The 17118-nt window shown below is 43.0% G+C and overlaps 1 protein-coding gene across 11 annotated transcripts in view; it reads left to right on the top strand.

The window, feature by feature from the left end:
- The window catches only part of LOC102008930 (cytospin-B), a 278140-nt gene that overhangs the window by 243090 nt on the left and 17932 nt on the right, over positions 1-17118 (top strand). For 10 of the 11 annotated variants that reach the window (XM_005399302.2, XM_013522199.1, XM_013522201.1 and 7 more), the window contains one exon: positions 12189-12305. The exons of the other annotated variant lie outside the window; for it this stretch is intronic. In XM_005399302.2, coding sequence (XP_005399359.1) covers positions 12189-12305 — 117 coding nt within the window. The remainder of the gene's footprint in view (positions 1-12188; positions 12306-17118) is intronic. 11 annotated transcript variants of the gene reach the window in all.

The raw sequence follows: 17118 nt of genomic DNA on the forward strand, positions 1-17118 counted from the left end.
AGGGAGCATGTTCGTCGATTTAGATGATAACAACACCAAGCGAGTCTGTGCTCAGCATTTTTTCCCATTTTCTTATGCATAAAATGTTCATTTGGGGAAAAGAAGAGTCTAGTCACAAGAGGCTCATGCTTTCAGAGACTGAACTAGTATTTTTAAGATTGGGAAGTTCACATTGGGTTGAAGGTTATTTGTCTCATATAAATTAAACTTGGTCTCAGAATAGAATTCTTAGGATAAATTCCTGTTATTAGGTATGGTTTTCTTAATAAGTACAAATATAGAAGGGCTGCTTCCTTTAAAATTCTGCTCTCTTACTCAAAATACTGTTTGGAGTGGTAGAGCCTCATAATATGACCAAAATCAAGCTGTTTTCTAAAACTTTGTACATTTCCTTTATGAGTTATGTCTTTCCACCCTGGTGATGTAGGTCTAATTCAGTTGGCTCCAGAGTCTGTAAGGCTTTTGAAGTAATGGTAGCTGGTAGTCTCCCAGTCAGAGCAGTAGTTCTAGGGGCCTGAAGTGTCCTTTCTGGGAGTTTTAAGGAAGATGAGGACTTCTGAACCAGCATAGAGTAGGAGGATGTGGACAGGAGAAGGTACACACAAGATCAGGATGGGTGATCATGGTGCTGCATGGATGAGCCTCAGGACACTATGCTAAATGAAATAAACCAATCACAAAAGGACTCATTCTATGTGATGTAGGGAAATTGTCACAAGTTGTTAAGGGGGCAGAGTATGAGGTGGAAGAATCTCTTTAAGGGCAATTTGGCAGAACCTATCAAAATTCATTCTATCTGTTTGTAGAGATGTACATGTAAGAATAATATCACAACAATGGTTTTAGTAACAAAAGACTAGAAGCAACATAAGTGGCCTATTACATCCATCCTGATGATGGATGTATATGTGCCATTTAGAAGAAAAGAAAGTAGGCCATGGTGATGCACAGTAGAACTAGCATTCATTGACTATTTGCCGTATGACAAAGATTACCCTAAATGCTTTACCTGTTATTGGCACATTTCATCGTGACTGCAGTCCTGTGAGGCATTTGTTCTGCATCCATCTAAAGGGTACAGAAACTTAGGGCATAATTGCACAGTAATGGTTATCCCAGTAGTAAGCGACAGAGCCAGGATTTACCTCGTGCCCTCTGACTTCAGAGTGTGGTCTCCTCACCTCCTCACCAAAACTGTCTTTCCACATCCATGTGTGTCTGGTGAGGGTGCAGAACATGCCACCATGTGCACACAGTACATGTGCTGGCCTGCCTGACTTTCTCTGAGGATGGCAGCCCAGGAGAGACAGGCCACATGTGGCTGTTGGGCACTTGACAGGAGACGGATGGGGCTGGGAAGCTGAAGTTTTAATCTTACTTAGTTTCAGTGGGTCGGTGGCTATTGTATTAACCAGTGCACAATAGAATATATGTGGAAATAGACAAAAGAAAAGATCATTACATCTTCTGGTTTTCAAACCTTACTTCTACAGAAATGTGAGTTGGAAAAACAGGTTCTATAACTGATCATTTCAAAACCACTGATTACAAGCAAGCTGCTTCATTTGAGAGATGAGGAAACTAACAGCCAGAAAAGTTGAGTCATTTTCCTGAAGTCATAATCACACAGCTGCTTTCATAATGGAGGAAAGAGGAACTGGTCACAGTTTGGATTACTTTTTCCTCATTAGTTTACATTTTGGTAAAAGGCAAAAGATTTATACAATCTGAAGAGAAACCAGCATATTACTAGTTTACATTTTGGTTTGCCAGTGTTTGCTTTAATCTGATTATCAGCTCAATAAAGGAAAGAAAAGAGTCCAGACTTTTGTTTCTTAGAACTACATGGGGACTGTCTTCAACTTGCTTGTTCTTGGAGCACAGACTGCAGCATGCCTTCTCCCCATGCCAGACCCAGGTGTGTCTTGCTCTGCCTATTCCGTTGCATGCAGTGAGCCGTAAGGGCCCATCAGTCATACCTCTTGTATTTGTCTGTCCATTGCCACTTTATACATGGAGGGGCTTGATAACTATCTGCTGACTGTAATTATGGTTATAAGAGCTATGAGTTGGTTCTACTCCCAGCTCAGAAAATTGAACCATTAGTGCAGATAGTTCATAAGGTGTTTTTGGTATTCCTTGGGGATCTGGTGGATATGTAGGAGCTAGGGGAACAGTTTAGGAGTTTGGAGTGCTAACAGATAACTGCATGTAGAAAGTAGGTAACTGGGTCATTCTAGAATGAGAGGAACTAACAGAGCTGCCAGTAGCCTTGATCATTTTTAGAACAGGTAAGCAAAGAAGAATAAAATTAATGAAATAGGGTAATTCAACAGAAGACTAGTAGAGGAGAGTTGCGGAAGAAAGTTCCACAGAAGGTTTCTTCTGAGACCTGAAATATGGTCTAAGCCTGGAAATTCCTAGCAGAGAATCACTTGAAACTCAAACTGAGAGATACAGAGATCTCTTAATAGGCTGCTACAGAGGAACCAAAGTCAGGCTGAGTCATGACATCTCATCTTCCTTCACCAGTGTGGGCTGTGCCAGCATGGGTGTGGACTCAGCTACATGGGTGAGGAGTGTTGAGCAGCAGGACCCAGAGCTTGCTGTGAAGCTAGACCAGATGTCAAGATGCCAGAATCAGAGAACCTCCAGAAAGAACTGTCATGCATGAAGACGTGAATGTTTAAGTGAAAACACAGCTAATGTGAAAGCAAAAGAGATAAAAGCTTTATTATCTTCATCTCTTTTGTGTTGCTGTAAAGAATACTGTAGATTGGCTGACTTATAAGCAACAGAAATCTATTTGGCTCATAGATCTGGACAGGATGTCCCAAGAACATAGTGCCAGTGTCTGGTGAGGGCCTTCTGTCTGCGTCATCCCATGGTCTGCCGTGGCAGAAGGGCAAGGAAGCATACATCAGAGAGACCCAGCTCCGGGAAAGAGAAGAAAACGAACTTTTTTGCAGTTCCCCAGCAGTGGGGTGGGAGCTTCCTCACTGACTCCATGTAGACTCTCCTGCCGTCTCTGGAAATGCTCTCACACACACACCCAGAAGCAGTCATTACCTGTTCTCTGGATATTCCTTAATCCAGGTAGTTGACATGTAAAATTAATCATCACAGGCCCTAACCACTTTTCTGATATGAGTAATCTTCCACTTGTATCTCAGGAAGAGCCTCTACAGTATCTGCCTAAACATCACTAGTGATGGGACAGCCCCTTTGTCAGTAGAAAGCACTTTTCCTCAGTGGAGTATTTCTTCTCTGCAGTCCCTGAACTTCTTTTTGTCCTCATCATGTAAAGAAAAGGGCGATAGATAGTAATTTTCAGACTCACTAACGATGGCCTCTGGTCAACTATTTTCCAGTGTCAACCCTTCAATTCCCTTCATTTGACAAAAAAAAAGACTGGGAGAAATCATTTAAAAAGTAAACTTTTCAAAATGAATCTTTGAATTGAATTCAATTCTGATTAAAATTCCAACAGAATTTCTTTGTTCTTGAGCATAACAAAATATTTTTTGAATTATCTAGAAAAATAAAGAACACCCAGAAATTACTGAGAATGATAACAAAGATCAGTTTTTCCTGTCTGATTGGAAATATACTGTGAACTGTGGTAGATAAAGACCTTACTACTTAAGCCATTCTGTCCACTTTAGATATTTCAAAAGGTGTAGCACAAACAGCAAAACCATCATAAACATCATTCCAGTGGCTCAGGTTTAACAGTACTCATGACATTTCTTTACCACCCCCTTGGCTTTTTGAGACAGGGTCTCATTATATAGTTCATGCTGGCCTTTTTTTTTTCTCCTTTTTCTTTTTTGGTACCAGGAATTGAACTCAGGACCTTGCGCTTGCCAGGCAGGCGCTTGTGCTGAGCTATATACCCTGCGCATGCTGGCCTTGAACTCACTATAACCCATGCTGGCCTCAAACTCGAGGACCCTCCTGCCTGAGCCTCCTACATGCTGGGATTACAGGCATGTGCCACCATACCCAGCAACTATTCATAACATTTTATCAAATAGACTGAATAGGTCCACATATTTTTAAATCTTGAAAGATTTTAGAAATTGACAGACTGGATTTGGGAGACAATAAACTGTGTAAAATAGTAAATAGAGAAATAAATAATTAAAGATACACTATGAATAAGATCAGAAGTAGAAAGAAATTCCAAGGAAACCCCAGAATATCTACTTGAAGGGCAAAAGGTTGATTTCCACTGGGCGTAACTTATATTAATCTCATGGTGTCTCAGTAAACTTAGTATTAAAATATTTAAACAAGTTTTTCTTTCATGGATGCATACATTTTTTGGCAGACTGTGTGTGTGTAGGTTTTAATCCTTGTCAAATAGAAAATTATGTGAGAAGATTCCTCAGTCTTAGCCTAGTGTGATAACACATGCTTATAACCCCAGCACTCTGGGGATCACAAGTTCAGACCCAAGGTAGGCAACTTAGTGACTTAGCAAGACCCTGGCTCAACATAAAAAATGAAAAGGATCAGGATGTAGCTGAGTACAAACGTACTGCATTCAATTTCAATTTTCAGTACCACGAAAAAGAAAAGAACAAGATTTCTATATCCTTTTATGTCCTTGAATTTTATGCTTCAGGTGGCTTTCCACAAGATTATAAATTTTTCCTCAAGATTATAAATCCTCTGCTGGGGATGTGGCATAAGCGCCTGCCTGCCAGGCACAAGGTCCTGAGTTCAATTCCCGGTACCAAAAAAAAAGAGAGAGAGAATGAAAAATTATAAATCCTCATGAACTATATAGTGGTACCCAGGTTCACAAAATTAATTAGTTCCACAATTCTGGAAAAGATGGCCATGAGTCATCAGTCATGTATGAACCAGATTGTTAGCTAACAAAAGCATTTGTGAACCGAGGTACCACTGTATTTTTACCTAATGTTGTAATTTCAATGTTTAAATTTTTCCCTCCAGCCAGACGTGGTGAATTTCTGTAATCCCAGCACTTGAGAAGCTGAGGCAGGAATATCACTAAAGTTCAAGGCCAGCCTGAACTGCATAGCAAAACCTTGTCTCAAAAAGACAAAAAATAAGTAAACTTATCCCCAAAGCTTACCCCAGGACCATAAGCACAAACAAGAGTGATCCCCTAGAGAAAGGAAACGAGTGAAATGATGCCCTGGCCTTTGGCTCTCTGCCTGGACACAGTTCCCACATCACAGCACAGGGAGCTGATGTGTGAGAGAATGCAGTGGCTGGGCAGCAGTGGCCAGAGAGGGCAGCGGGAGCAGCTTGTCCTGTGGGTTGGGACAGAGCAAGGAGCACATTGTACAGACTGAGGGCTCGCACGGCCTGGGTGTGCAGATGCCCGAAAGGCTCACGTCTGTCGTCCTCAGTGCAGCATTGTTCAGCGGTGGAGCTTTTGGAAGAGGGTTGTATCTAAGAGCTAAGCTCTGAGTTCACCAGTGAAGAAATGCATTGATGGGTTCCTAATCTGCTGGCATCACTGGGAGGTGGGGTGACCTGGCTGAGGAGAGTGAGCCATGGCAGCACAACCTTGGGGCCTACAGCTTGTCACTGGCTCCTTCCTCTCTGGCTGGATAGCTCTCCCTGTCTCTCTCCCTGTTTCATGACTGCCATGAAGTATGCACCATTCCTCTGCCACGAAGTTCTGCCTCACCCAGACCCAAAGCAAGGGAACCAGCTGCTGACCATGGACTAAAACCTCTGAAATCTCTAAATGAACTTTTTCCCTTACAAATTTATTTCCTTGGGTATTTTGTCACAGTGATAGAAGGCTAACTGTCACAGGGACCTAGAAACCTCTGTGTATATTTCCACATCTCCATGGTAAGGCCTCTGCTTTTCATGCTCAGGGCAAATTTACTCCAGGTTGACTGGACAGCATGAGACTAGCACAGAGAGAGCAGAACTGGATGGGGGTGCGCGTATGCACGAGGCAGGGCGGGAGTGCTGAAGATAAGCACAGGAGGCTGCACTGTTACAATTCCACATGAGCCCACTGATGTCTGTATGCACTCTGTGTTCTTTTTCACAAATCAAAGTAAGTCTCAGCCTCCTTGTGCTCTTTCTGTATGTGCTGAACTTTAGTGAGGCGTGAGCTTCTTTATGCTCTGTGATCTATGCATTGTTACATTTTCCTAAAAATAATTAAACTTGGTCTGATTCCACAGCTGTGATAATAAAAGAGCTATTCAGAAAAGCCCCAGAGATCCTGGGAGTGAAAATGTTTAGGTCACCATGCCCCGAGACAGCCAGTTCCTGCAGGAATGAATGTACCATATTTTCTAATCTATTTCCTGCTTTTTTCCCAGAAGCTTTGACATTGTTTCTTTTTATCTGTTTTTCAATTTTGGGACTGAGTACATAAAGAGTCAGTCAATTCATAGAAACCTAGTGGAGGATCCTAGAGCTTGTCAGAAAAGAATGAGTAGGAATAAAGTCACACAGCCATCGAAGCTGGCTGGGTCCCCAGTGGAGTTGAGCACAGAGCATGCTTCAGTGTCTGCTCTGAAGCTTCTTTTCCCTGACTAATGTTTTTAACAATGTTAGTGTTTCCAAGCAACAAGAAGCAAATAACGTGAATCTACTACAAGCAAATGCTCTTGTGTTGTTGGATTTTGTTTTGCTTCTTTCCTACTGTGTTAATAGTGCTGCCTCTGCATGCACCCTTCTGGAACTGTGACCACCCTCCTAACCACTCCAGTAAGGCAGTTTTGGGTAGTGACATCAAAGCTTAAGGTTTTAGTTTCTCCTGTAGTGATTTCAGTGTATTCATTTTTCTCAAATGACTTGCAGTACTTCTTTTAAGCACATCTAGAAGCAAGCTCCTTTGGAGATGCTGGGAATGTCACTCCCTTTACATTTGAGACTTCTTCCATCAGAAGGACCATAGTGGCCTGAAGCCTAGGCTCTTGACCTGTTTTCTCCCTCCTCCTCCTCAGAGCCTGCCTATTCCCATGTTTTGCCTCCTGGACGTCCCTAGAAGTCTGCTGGTGGGAGCCCAGTATACACACAGCTTGCAACAATCTATAGATAGGGCCATCTGGGGAGGAACCGTACCATAAGCAATTAGCTCTTTAGCAGGAAGAGAGGGAGAAACATCTAATAAAGCATGTATCGGTTCATCTGTATGTGATTTATCTTACACCCATGTAAAAAAAAATGATCATGATAAAATTGTGCTATAGCATATCATCCCGTTCACAAAAATACACCTTAAAGCTCATGAACATATGCTTCAGTTACTGATTTTTTAAAAAATACTTTTGTAAATAATTGCAACAAAAGCAACAGCTGAGATGTGTATAGTGCTTTGCAGATTGACAGTCACCCTCTTACCTGAGGTATGGTAAATGTACACACATTTTTTTAGTAGTTCAGCTAGCTGCATTGAGTTTGGAATTGTTAACACTCTTGGTGCTCACATGGCATTCAGGGAAAAAATGGACAGTGTAATGTTATTGGAATGAGTATGGTATTAAAAATCATAGCTGATTGTTCTATATCTTTGCCAGTATCAAAACAATAAATCTTAAACATGGAGAATATAGTTTTCAAGTAAAAGAGATATTTCCTGACCTGATGTTAGAGCCTCAAACTATTATATTATTCTTTTATAGTTATAGATCAAGGACTATTCTTAAATGGGCCAGGCATGGTGACATATGCATGTGTCAAGATGCTGCAGTATGAGGACAGCAGATTTGAGGCCAACCTGGGAGTGCCTGTCTCAAAATTTAAGGGCCGGAGTTGTAGCTCAGTGATAAAGTGCTTGCCTAGTATGCATGAGGCTACAAGTGCAAGTACCCTACCTCCTCCAAAAAACAAAAACAAAAGAACTGCTCTTAAATGGGACTCAGCACTGGACACTTTCTTGGTTTTGTGAGACAGCTTCCTTATACCTTTAGATCCATTTGAGGATCCTTTAGATCCTCTCAGAATGCTTCTGAAGATTGTGCCAATGAAGAAAGATGATGTTTCATATTATTGTATTTCAGAAGACAAAATCACAAGTGTAGTTGTAGGTCTTACTGGCTTTTTATTCCTGATTCATGAATCAGGACAGCCTCAATGATACAACATAGAGTTCCCCTGGCAGAACGTGGTTTTTTTTAACTGGAAACAAGGAAACAAAATAATGTAGACAGACAAACAAAATAAAACTCAATGGTTATTTTTAAAGCCTTTTTGTAGTAATATTCCCCTCCGTACTGGTAAAAAAAAAAAATGAATGATTTCAAGTACTGTTTTGTAAGTCTTAAAGCAGAGACTTCCTTATCATGCTGACTCAGGTAGACTGTAATCCTGTTTTCAGAGAAAACTGGTGTATCTTGGGACCTATCCTTAAAGTTTCAGTTCAGTAATGGAGCATTGAGCATGAATAATATGGTACACCAGGCCCTACTATAAGTGTCAGTCCAAATCAGTAGGCCCCATAATTTTAACAGTATCATAAATGGCACAAGATATGTGTACATTAAATGTTCTTGTGCTTTGGGAAGAGAACATTTTGCAAGTCTTAAAAGCTTTAGGTATAAAGTAAATTTGAACAGGAAGGCAAGATGTGGGGAGAATTTGGCTTGCTTGGACACATGGGTTCCTTTGAATGGTAACAGTCACCTGTGCCAGGAGAGTGATACCATCTTCCCCAGACCCTGTTCCTGGTGGTCAGTGACCAACCACAGAAAACATGATTCTAGTTTATTTAACTCACAAAGTGAAAGAGTTAGCCCTAGTGTTACCATGTCATGGGCAGGTACAGTCCAGGTTCTTGTGCACAATGAGCAAAGAATTGCCAAGTGCACACTCAGTAGCAAGTGGCAAACAGCTAATTTATTGAAGGTCACAGGCATTTGTGCTCATGGCACATCTGAGCTGACAGAAGGTATGGCACAAGCAGAAAAGTGGTGTCTGGCTAACAGAAAAGCAGAGGCTTGCACACAGGTCACAGCGCATAGAATCAACCCTCCCCCCCAGTAAATCAGGCTTTTAGAATTTAAAGGATCTGTACCTTAGCCTAGGGACCTCCCCAGAATCTTTGGATGTGATCAACAGCAATGATCAACAGCAAGGGTACTGTGTCATCTTGGGCCTTCACCACACATGCTTGCCCCAGGATTCACTCTGATCTTAATTATATGCATGACATGTAGTACATAGTAACTCTTAGTAAAGTGAAGGTGACTGAAGGCTGGGTTTAGGAGATGCTCTTGCCCAGAGCACCAGCAATCTCCTGAGTTGTTTTATTTTCTGCCACTCTTAGGACAGTAGAAGGAGGAATGGCCATACGATGCTGTTTAAATTAAATGCATGGAAGGGAGTGACTTCCTCAGCTCTGTTGTTTCTGACTGCACTACTCTAATCTTTAAAGTCTGTTGTCCTTCATCTCAGCCTTCCTGTTCACTCTTCCCTAGATACAGGGCTGCTCCCACACTGTCACTGATGTTGGATGCCATGCTTGTGTGATCCTGCCTTGTGCCCTCCACTCCCTTCTTCCTTCCCTATGGGGCGTATCTCATAGCAAACATAGCAGAAGTGCTTTGAGATGTTCCAGAACTGGCGTTCCAGTCCTGACCTGTGCTAGCAATTTTTCTTTTTATCTATAAATGGTTAGAAGTTCTAAGAATCAAGTGATGAAGTGCACAGTGACACAGGCACATCAAAGACACTCAGCAGATGTCAGTGATCTTAGCACCTCCACCGTTTTTGAAGCTTGAGACTTAGGACCCATACTTACAGGACTCCTGTCTTGATCACTGAACATATAACTTCCTGCTTAAATTACAGCCTTTGTTAGAAATGAGATTACAGATATTTGTGTTGCCTTGCAAAAGAAATACTTACCGGTATGCTGCTGTGCCTGCCCCACTGATACAGATGCTGTGGAGTCCTCATAAACAGTACACAAGAATCAGTGACCTCTGAAAGTACAACCTGGCCTTTATTCCTCCACATCACCTTCGTGTGAGATGGGTCTCAGATGGGCGCTTATGCAGCCTGTGAGTGGCAAAGAGAGGAAAGAAGGGAGTTAGACTTCGCACGCACTGGATTGCCACGCATTCCCCAAGGCTGGCTGTCTCCCGTGCTTGCCTGCCCAGGGCTTGGTTACGTGAGCTAGATAGCTCATGTCCTGTCACCTGTTTATTTTCTCTGCTTTTTCAATATACAAGTCACTTCAGAAAGTATAAAATCAAAAGGCGTCCTTTCTCTAAAGCAGTATCCAGGACTCATCAGGAAGCTGCTGAACCCAAATGGCTTTGAAGCTAAAAATCCAAATGACTAGCTTCCCAGTGGTCCTAGCTATTTCACAGTTGACCTGAAAACCAGAAAGGGCCCTTTGCAACAAGGGCCTTCTCTGGCTTTTATGTAGTATGGATTCTTAGCAGTTATCACCAGTTGGTTGTACTTGAGTTATGTTCAGCAGAATGCAGAGGCATTATTATAGCAGTATGTTGCCTTCAGCCAGATAGCCTTCTCTGAATGAATGTAAGTGCAAAGCAGACTCAAGAACATATCTGACAGCCTGCGTTTTGCGAGGGATCTCTGGGGCCCATCGGATCATCCTGGACTCTGGTGGGAAACCAGAGGAGATTTTATAGCCCGGTGGGTATGTGGGTTCCTGGTGTCTTTGCCGTTCAAGTGAGCCATATGCATAACACACTAGCACCTCTTTCAGCCTTGATTTCTTTATCTATCAAGTGAGGTATTTGACCAGCTTCATTGCTGAGAGCCAGGCTGGCTTGGACTAGTACTGGAGAGAGGGGGAAATCTAGATAAAAATCCCAAATAAAGCCATAGGAAATTCTCAAAACTGGGAAGCTCAGGAAGCCTCCCAGAAAACACTACACTGTATTTTATTGTACATTTCCACCTATGTATATTCTCCAAAACATGTGTTATACACACTTCGGGATACATTCCATAATTCCTTCCCCTTTCCCTCTTCCAACCAGACTTTACACCATGTTCGACTTTTCCCTTCCTCTCCTTTGAAGCTGCAAATTGGGTCTGATAGAACACTGAACAACCTCTCTAGGGCGGTCAGGGGGCTGACCAGTGGTAGTGTTGCTTTTGGTCATTTGGGCAGAGGGAGGAAGGAGGTGTCAGCATTCACTCCATCAGAAGGAGCCAGCAGCCACAGCCCTTCCTCCTTCCAGGCTTTCTTGGTTCCCCTCTCCCCAGGAAAGGGTGTTCTAAGAAGGAGCAAGAGGGCCTCCCTGCCTCCTTCAAGCCGCAGGAGCTCTGGGGAGATTGCAGGAAGGGGCCCTACACTTGGCCGGTTTCTCTTCTTTCCCCCAAACTTCTCAGAACAGACGTAGAACCCGGACAGCCGTCACTGGGCCCACTGCTACAATCTTGCAGGCCCCTCACTGCATTAAAAGCCACTTAGTGTGAAAAGCATTCATAGACCTTGGGACTTGACTGTGAATCTGGGGCAAGCTTTGTGAGTGCAGGGAAGGAAACCCTGTGCGGGTAAGCAGGGCAGGTCGGAGGATCTGGGAGGAAGACTCTTTTGGAGCCTCCAGCTGGCCTAACCTGGGAGGCTCTTAAAGGTTGGAATTTGGCTTCTTTATGACTGCGTACCAAGCAGCCTCCAAGAGCCCCACCTGTCCTGAAGGAGGAGCCCTGTTTCCCACTGGTGGTCCCTACTTGGGGTGCTAACAGCGAGACTTAAACCTCAAAGGTTCTCTCTTCCCCTAAGGAGCCTCTCCCATTGAGATAGGGAGTTAGAAGCAAAAGCAAGCCTGAGAGTGATGCTCTTGTTTAATCCTGGTTGAGGATGGTGGTGGTGGCAGTTGTGATGACAGTGGTAATGTTAATTTTCCCTTGGCCAGATGAACCTGAGGAGTGCAGGGATATGCAAAGCTGATCAGTGGGGTTAATTTGAAATGAAATATCTCAGCCTTTAGGGAGTCACCCAGGGAAGGGTTGGACAGGAATTCCCTACTGTTCTGGGTCGGGAAACCTTTCTTAATGCTACTCTATGCACAGATTTGAACAACACCAGGCTGTTCTTGGTACCAAAATTAAATGTACTCCCAGCAGATTTGGGTAGCTTATTTATGTAACTCAAGTTGCCATATCAAAAACCCATGCCTATCTAAACACAACCTCCTTTGTATTCTGACATTGCACAATTTGAGAATTTAATACCGCTTTTTCTTGCCCCTCAGAACATTGACATCACCAATTTTAGCAGTAGCTGGAGTGATGGCCTGGCCTTCTGTGCTCTGCTTCACACCTACCTGCCTGCCCACATCCCGTACCAGGAGTTGAACAGTCAGGAGAAAGTAAGTGACCACTGTCTTGGTTCTTCTCTAGAAATTGAAGGGAACTTACTAATTCTGTTGGTACACCCCAGTAGGGGTCACATTTATAGAGCTAGAATAGACATTAGACTGTTGATACAGGCATGATAACTACTGACTGTGTGACTGCACCATGCAGTTCCATCCTCAGTAAATATTTCTCAGCTTCCCTTCTCAAATATCCCTTGTTACCTGGGAAAACACAGTGAATGCTTCACTGTGGCTACTAAGAAGTCCTTGTCACCCACTTTCCAGGTAAATTCTGATGGAATCTGATCTTCATGGTTTCAAAACGTTGGCCAGGTTTTTCAAAGTCAGTTCTAGGGCTGGGGGTATATAGCACAGTGACAGAGTTTATGCAGCATACATAATGCCTGGGTTGGATTCCCCACCACCACAAAAACAAAAAGCAAAACAAAGTCTGTTCCAAAAAACCAGCAAGTACCATCAAAATGATTCCTGCTCAAATATGGAAACTTTGTATCACATTTTTAGTTGCATATTAAAGACTTGAGGATGTTGAACAGTAAAGAAATGTATATGACTTTCTTTAGTATATATCATATCCACAGAATCTTTTGACTTGTTTTAGTTTTACTGTAATCACCCATAACAAAGTTGACAAGCCACATGTGGTGGTACACACCTATCATTCCAGAACTCTGGGAGGTGAGTAGGATCACAACTTTAAAACCAGCCTGGGCAACTTAGTAAGACCTTGTCTCAAAATAAAAAATAAAAAAATGGCTTGGAATGTAGCAAAGGCCCTAGTACCACCAAAAATAAAAGTTGGCAGATGTTTTCTTTAGGCGCCAAATAGTTCGCTTTGTGAGTCAGTTGGTCTCTGACACAGACACACAACTCTACCGTCAAGCTAAAGTGCCCGTAGACTACATGTAAATGAGTGAGCATGGCTGTGTTCCAGTAAAACTATTTATAAACATGAGATGTGGGCCAGATTTGACCTATGGTCAGTAGTTTACCAATTCCTGACCTGTAACATCCTATAAAATATGATTTGGGAAGCACCATACTGAGTCCGTGTACTCATCTACTCAATGATTTCTTGTCAGCCGTGGTTCACAGGCACAACTGAGCAACACAGACATGTTCTGCATGCCCTTATGCGGTAGACAGACAATAAACAAGTGAGATAATTTATAGCATGTAAAATTATAAGTAATTATAAGAGTAAAGCAGTGCTGTGAGAGTGAATAGTAGGAATCCTTGTGTATTTATTTATACATAAGATGGAACCAAGGACCTTGCCTCTGATAGGCAGGCGTTCTAGTGCTAAACTACACCCGCAGGTCCCTGTGATCCCCTTTAGGTCAGGGGACAGATAGCCTTTCTGAGGAGGTTGTACTCGAGGTGCTGTCTGAAGAGTGAGTGTGAAGGAGGCAGCTTTCCGAGGTAAAGGAGCAGCAGGAGTGAGGAACTCTGGGTACTGGCAAGGACATGAAGGAGGAAGGCACTGGGCTCCGGAAGGGAAGGAAGCGCGGCCTCTGCTTCCAGGGAGCAGGTGCAACGGGCTATACCCCTTAGGGCTCCCTTCTGAGGGTGGCTCTGGTAACAAGTTTGCATTCAGCTTCATGCATAGTCGGAACAATGAGAGACATGTCATAAAAGAGCTCTCTGACTTTTATGTTAAAAAAGAAATTGGAAGGGAAACAAAAATGAAAGGGGCGCTCTGAGTTAGGAGGCCATTGTAGGAGTCATTTGGAAAGCTCATTGTCCTTAACTTCACCCATTAACTAGGACTAGAGTGGCACCAGTAGGTAAGATACATAAGGATTCAAAGTATGTCTTAGATACAGAATCACCTGGACTTAGCAGCAAGTTGGTTGTAGGAGGGAGAAGAGGAAGGAGTCAAAGACCACTTTCAGGTGTCCGATTTGACAGGACCGTTTTCAAGGATGGGGATGGCAAAGTGAAGTTTAACAATTCTATTTTGATTATCCCACATCAATATTTAAATAAAGTCATTACCTTTATTATTAAACAATAAAGAAAATAATCATAGCAATGATAATAAATACAGTGATTTAAATTTTTAAGATGTTAGGGCCAGGGATATAGCTCAGCAGCACAAGCATCTGCCTGGCAAGCAAGGCAGATCCTGAGTTCGATCCCCAGTACCAAAATAAATAAATAAATAAATTTTTAAGATGTTAATTAAGGTTCTTCAGAGAAGCACAACCATTGCATGTTGGGGCAGGGGGGAGGGGATGGAAGATGAAATTTTAAGGATTTGGCTTGACAGTTATAAAAAATGGGAAGTCCAGAATCCGTAGGGAGGGTAGCCTGGCATGTTGACTCAGGGAAGAGTTGATAGTTCAAGTCTGCATGCCATCTATGGGCAGATTTCACTCTTTTTGGAAGAAGTTAATCTTTTTCTATGAATGTCTTCAACTGATTGGATTAGACTCACCCACATCATAGAAGGTCATCTGCTTTACCTAGGATTTTCTGATTTAAAGTTAATCTCACCTTTTAAATATCTTTTCCAGAAACATCTAGAATAATGTTTGACCAAATGTCTGGATACCAGTATAGACAAGATGACACATAAAATTAACCACCACAGAGTGTATTTAATTTTTAAAGCACATTCATGTTGGGTGCTTTGCAGTCTGTGAAGCAGTCTGGAAAGGATTATTAAACATTTTAAGAAGAAAAGGTTGTGTTTCAAATTATATTGTCTGAAATATATGAAATATGCAGGATGTAATGTCAGGCAGGTAACTAATAGCAAGTCTGGAGTTGAGATGGGAGCCTTAGCTGCTCGTATAGATTGGGTAGTCATCAGTAATAGACGAGTGCTACACATAGAACTTCCTGAGGTGATGGGCATGGTCTCTGCCCACATCGTCCTGTGTGGTGGCCACCAGCCGTAATCCAGCACATGAGATGTGGTGACTGAGGAGCTCAAGTCTTTACTTTAACTAATTTCAATTTAAATAGCCACAGGTCACGAGTGGCTACTATATTGGATGGGGCACATACAGGTAGTACTTAAAATTACGTGACTAAAGATCACCCAGTGTCTATGACCCAAGTAGTCAGTTTCTGTTGCTATAACAATATGTTATAGCAAGGGCTAGGGGTATAGCTCAGCAGCACAGCACCTTGCTTGGCAAATGCAAGATCCTGAATTCAATACCCAGTACCAAAAAAAAGAAACCAACAATATTATCTGAGGCTAGGTACTTCATAGTGAAAACAAGTTTATTTTAAAGACTGAAAGTCCAAGGTCAGGCAGCTCCACTTGCTTGGCCTCTGGTGAGGAATTCAGGATGGGATGCACACAAGAAATTACAAGGCATAACAGGAAATCAGAGTCAAGAGCCGCTTGCGCTTTGTATAACTCACTCTTGTGGGAACTAATCAAGTCCCATAAGAACTACATTAACCTCTTCCAAGGGTGACAGCATAATGACCGGATCACTGCCCACTGGGCCTCATGTCTGAAAGGCTCCATCACCTCAGCACCACCACACCCGGGGGCCAAGCTTCCAGCATGGGAGCATTTGAGGGACAAACTCAGATCAAGGCACAGCATAGACAGATGAGAACCAGGGAACAAGCCTTGAGGACTCTGGAATTTGTGGTCTAGATCGAGAGGGTGACCCAGCAGAGAGAACTAGGAGGGAGCAGCCAGAGAGTAGAACTGGGACCACGTGGTGTCAGAGGCCAGGAGCAGAGCACAGCATCTGACAGCCTCACAGGCAGAGCCCTCATGTGAGCGTGATTTAGGCTTCATCCCCTTCTCACCCTCTTGATTTTTCAGACCCTGCCTTCCCCATGTGATGTTACAAAGATAACTGAGGATATAGTGGGTATAAAATGAGGAGACCTTCCTGAAACACTCACATACACCATCTAAGACCCATGTCCTCCTGATAGATCTGGTGTCTTCATCTTCTAATCAGTATGGGTCTGTTGGAAAGCAATGTGTCTGTGTTTGCTTTCACACTTTGAATCAGGAGCACTGCTTTCTCATGACTGAAACCTCTCTTTTTTTCAGTACTAGGGATTGAACCCAGGGCCTTCTTGCTGACTCACATCCTCAGCCCCTTTTTTATTTTGAGACAGGATCTTCAAGTCACTAAATTGCCCCAGCTGGGCTCAAGCCTGCAGCCCTTTCCCTTAGCCTCCCGGAGCTCTTGGGTTATAAGCGTGGTTGAAAGCTCCTTGTTTCACTGTGGATCCCTCTGATTCCCACATCCAGACTTGAGCTGCCCAGTGGCCTCCTGTAGATATGGAAATGTGCAGCAGGGAGGCAGACACCACATTGTCCTCCTTTTGTGGTCCTGACAGAGTAGAGGAGAGGCCTGTTTTCTACATGTAGGGTTACATTCTTTTTCCTAAATTTGTCATACTGTCATCACAAAGCAGCACTTGAATCCAGTGGTTTGTGATATCACAGAGACACCTCCAGACAACCTGGAATGTTGCATTTTAGGATTTATGTGGCTTCACAGCCTCCCTGTCAACTGGAGTTGGATTTGTGTCCTAGCAACTAGGACTCTGTTAGTTATCACCCACCCACCACTCCTTGGAGGAGTGTGTATGTGGCTTCCTGTTCCCTAAATGCCCTGCGGTGGCTACACTCTCCGTTGAGTGACAGTGGCTATCAGGGTGTGACGAACAGGCCCTAGAGGTGATAGAAGCCAGATCCATTACTGTTACTGATGAAGGTTTTCACAATAGTGTGTCAACACAAGCAGATCAATACAGAACAAAACTGAGCACATGTGTGCAGCCTACTAGGAAAGTAATCATACTGGGAGAG

This window comes from Chinchilla lanigera, unplaced genomic scaffold (assembly GCF_000276665.1).
Source record: "Chinchilla lanigera isolate Chin_1 unplaced genomic scaffold, ChiLan1.0 scaffold00066, whole genome shotgun sequence".
Taxonomy (NCBI): Eukaryota; Metazoa; Chordata; class Mammalia; order Rodentia; family Chinchillidae; genus Chinchilla; species Chinchilla lanigera.